Source organism: Propithecus coquereli, unplaced genomic scaffold (genome assembly GCF_000956105.1).
Source record: "Propithecus coquereli isolate 6110/MARCELLA unplaced genomic scaffold, Pcoq_1.0 Scaffold11, whole genome shotgun sequence".
Lineage (NCBI taxonomy): Eukaryota > Metazoa > Chordata > Mammalia > Primates > Indriidae > Propithecus > Propithecus coquereli.
Genome location: NW_012134969.1, coordinates 7788185 through 7790661, shown reverse-complemented (window position 1 = coordinate 7790661; position 2477 = coordinate 7788185). Strand labels below are relative to the sequence as shown.

General features: G+C 36.5%; 1 protein-coding gene across 1 annotated transcript in view; it reads left to right on the top strand.

Annotated features, from left to right (window-relative positions):
• Positions 1-2477, top strand: part of ZC3H13 (zinc finger CCCH-type containing 13) — a 112415-nt gene that overhangs the window by 66183 nt on the left and 43755 nt on the right. Inside the window, exon 5 of the mRNA XM_012648319.1 lies at positions 2150-2473. Coding sequence (XP_012503773.1) covers positions 2150-2473 — 324 coding nt within the window. The remainder of the gene's footprint in view (positions 1-2149; positions 2474-2477) is intronic.

The following is a 2477-nucleotide window of genomic DNA, read 5'->3' as shown; positions in this document are numbered from 1 at the left end:
TCTCTTTCTGTACTTCTTATCTAAGTTTCTAGTCCTTGTCGATTTAACTTAGCAGGTCTTTGTTCCAACTTCCCCTAAGATAGTTTTTGAACTTGGTACTCAGGAAAGGCTTGCTTACTTGCAACATCATTTCGGTTTAATATGCATTTGAAATGCCTCTCTGAGTATAGGGTAGCAGTCACCTATGAAGCATGTTGAACTTAATTTCTTCCTGTCAACAGCGCAAACAATAATTGTTTCATTCAAGAAAGTGGTGGACACATAGGTAGGGACTGGAGAAAGCATCTGTTTTATAGAATTATTTTTTGTGTACATGATTTTGGAACCATATCAGCACAACAGCATTTATGGGACATTGGGAAGATGGGAAAGTCCTGTTATACTGTACCTATATCTATTAATTTTAATAAGACACTTAACAACTAGAATTGATCAGGAATATAATACACATTTAATGATTACTTACTGAACGAAAACTGTATTATTATTAAACATACTAATGGAGGGAAAATAATAAGCAGTTGAGTCTCATAGGAATGGTTTTTTTGTGTTATTAATAAGAAGGGCTTATGTTACAGAAAGAATCCTTTCAATAACAAACCATATGTTCTTTGTAAGGAAGGTGTTTCTTTAACCTTCCATAGAAGAGATTTAGCAGATTTTGTCCCTCTCTATTTAGAAGTCATTTTCTGAAATAAGGGTAATTTCAATAAATAGATGAGGTAGGTAAAGAACAAAATATAGTAACTAGATGTATTTGTAAAGACAGGTGGGGCATCATGAAAAAAGAATCTGTTACTAATTGAATACCTTTTCAGGCACAGTTAGTATTAGAGGAGGAGTAGAAGTGATATGCACAGAAAGGGTTGGAGATATGTCAGATCCTTGCCTCTTGCTTCAGTCCTTAAATAGCATTTGTGGATATAGATACATGGACAAAGGAATTGGCAGGGGAGATAGCTTATTGATGTGAAGGTCTAGAGCCCTTGTGGATACAAAGTGTTTGGGTCCTTGAAAAAGTCCATAGGCTAACCACGGGGGGCAAAGAGAAAAGGAGGTACAATGTTTTTTTAGGCATAAGGCTACTACAGTTGTTAAAGTAGTCTCACATTGGGGCAATTCCAGATTGTAAGAGCATCTTGTAGGAGAATTCAATCAAAGGGTCAGGGTTTATTCTTTGGGCCTCTCTTGTTAATTTTTTGGCTTCATGTCAGATTTATGTTATAATCAATGTATGTCTTCTCTAGGCATATCTAAAGAGTGGTTTCTGATCTCTGCAAATTCCCATGAGATATGAGGTTGACTCAGCCATCTAAGCTTTGGGCCTCTATTTTTTTAGTATATAAAATGACAATTTTGGTTTAATCAGTGAGGGTCATTTCAGCTTTTTAAAAAATGAAATTATTTGTTTTTCTGTGCTATGTTAGAAAAGCTTTTTAAAAAAACAAAAGGAGAAAGTAGTGAGGTCTCACTATTTCCCAGACTGAACTCCAACTGCTGGGCTCAAGTGATCCTCCCACTTCAGCCTTCTGCGTAGCTGGGAATACAGGTGTACGCCCAACTAGAAAATGCTTTAAGTAGAGAAAGCTTTAGAGACTGTTGCACACATGAGTGTGTTTACCATTAAACAACTCAGGATAAAAGAAAATGAATATCAGTATCTCTTAGCCAGCCAGCTTACTAACTATAGGTTACTCTCAAGTACTGAAGTACATTTGAGGTGGTCACATATGGTCTGGTCTAGCGTAGTGTAATGCTTGGTAGAGCGATTAGTCACTGTGTGCCTCTAGATCTAAAAGTGGTTTCTAAAAAGTAAGCTATCAATGATGTGAGATCAGCTTATTTGTTTCGCTTGTTTAGGATCTATAAATATCGGTGAGTTAAAACACAGGAATTTCATATTCAAAGTTTATCCAATCAAGAAGAACATAGTTATCAAGTGTTAATAAAATTTTCTTTGAGTAAATTATTTTAGCTTATGGATAATTTTAATTTTCTTATTTGCCCATGTTTTCTCCTTTTTTTTCCCCTGCAAAGAACATAAATTACCATTGTAATAAAAATCTAAAAGCTCTATATTAAATATATTGTCTAGTTTCCTGAAACTTTATAAAAGGAATTACAGTTAATTTCCAAAATTGCATTACAGAGACTAGAGGCAAACGAGATAGAGAAAAGGATACAAGAGAAGAACGAGAATATGAACAGGATCAGAGCTCTTCTAGAGACCACAGAGATGACAGAGAACCTCGAGATGGTCGAGATCGGAGAGACACCAGAGATACTAGAGACCGAAGGGAGTTAAGAGACTCCAGAGACATTCGGGACTCCAGGGAGATGAGGGATTATAGCAGAGATACCAAAGAGAGCCGTGATCCCAGAGATTCTCGGTCCACTCGTGATGTCCACGACTACAGGGATCGTGACAGTCGAGATACTCATCGAAAGGAGGATATGTATCTGGAAGAATCCCGTAG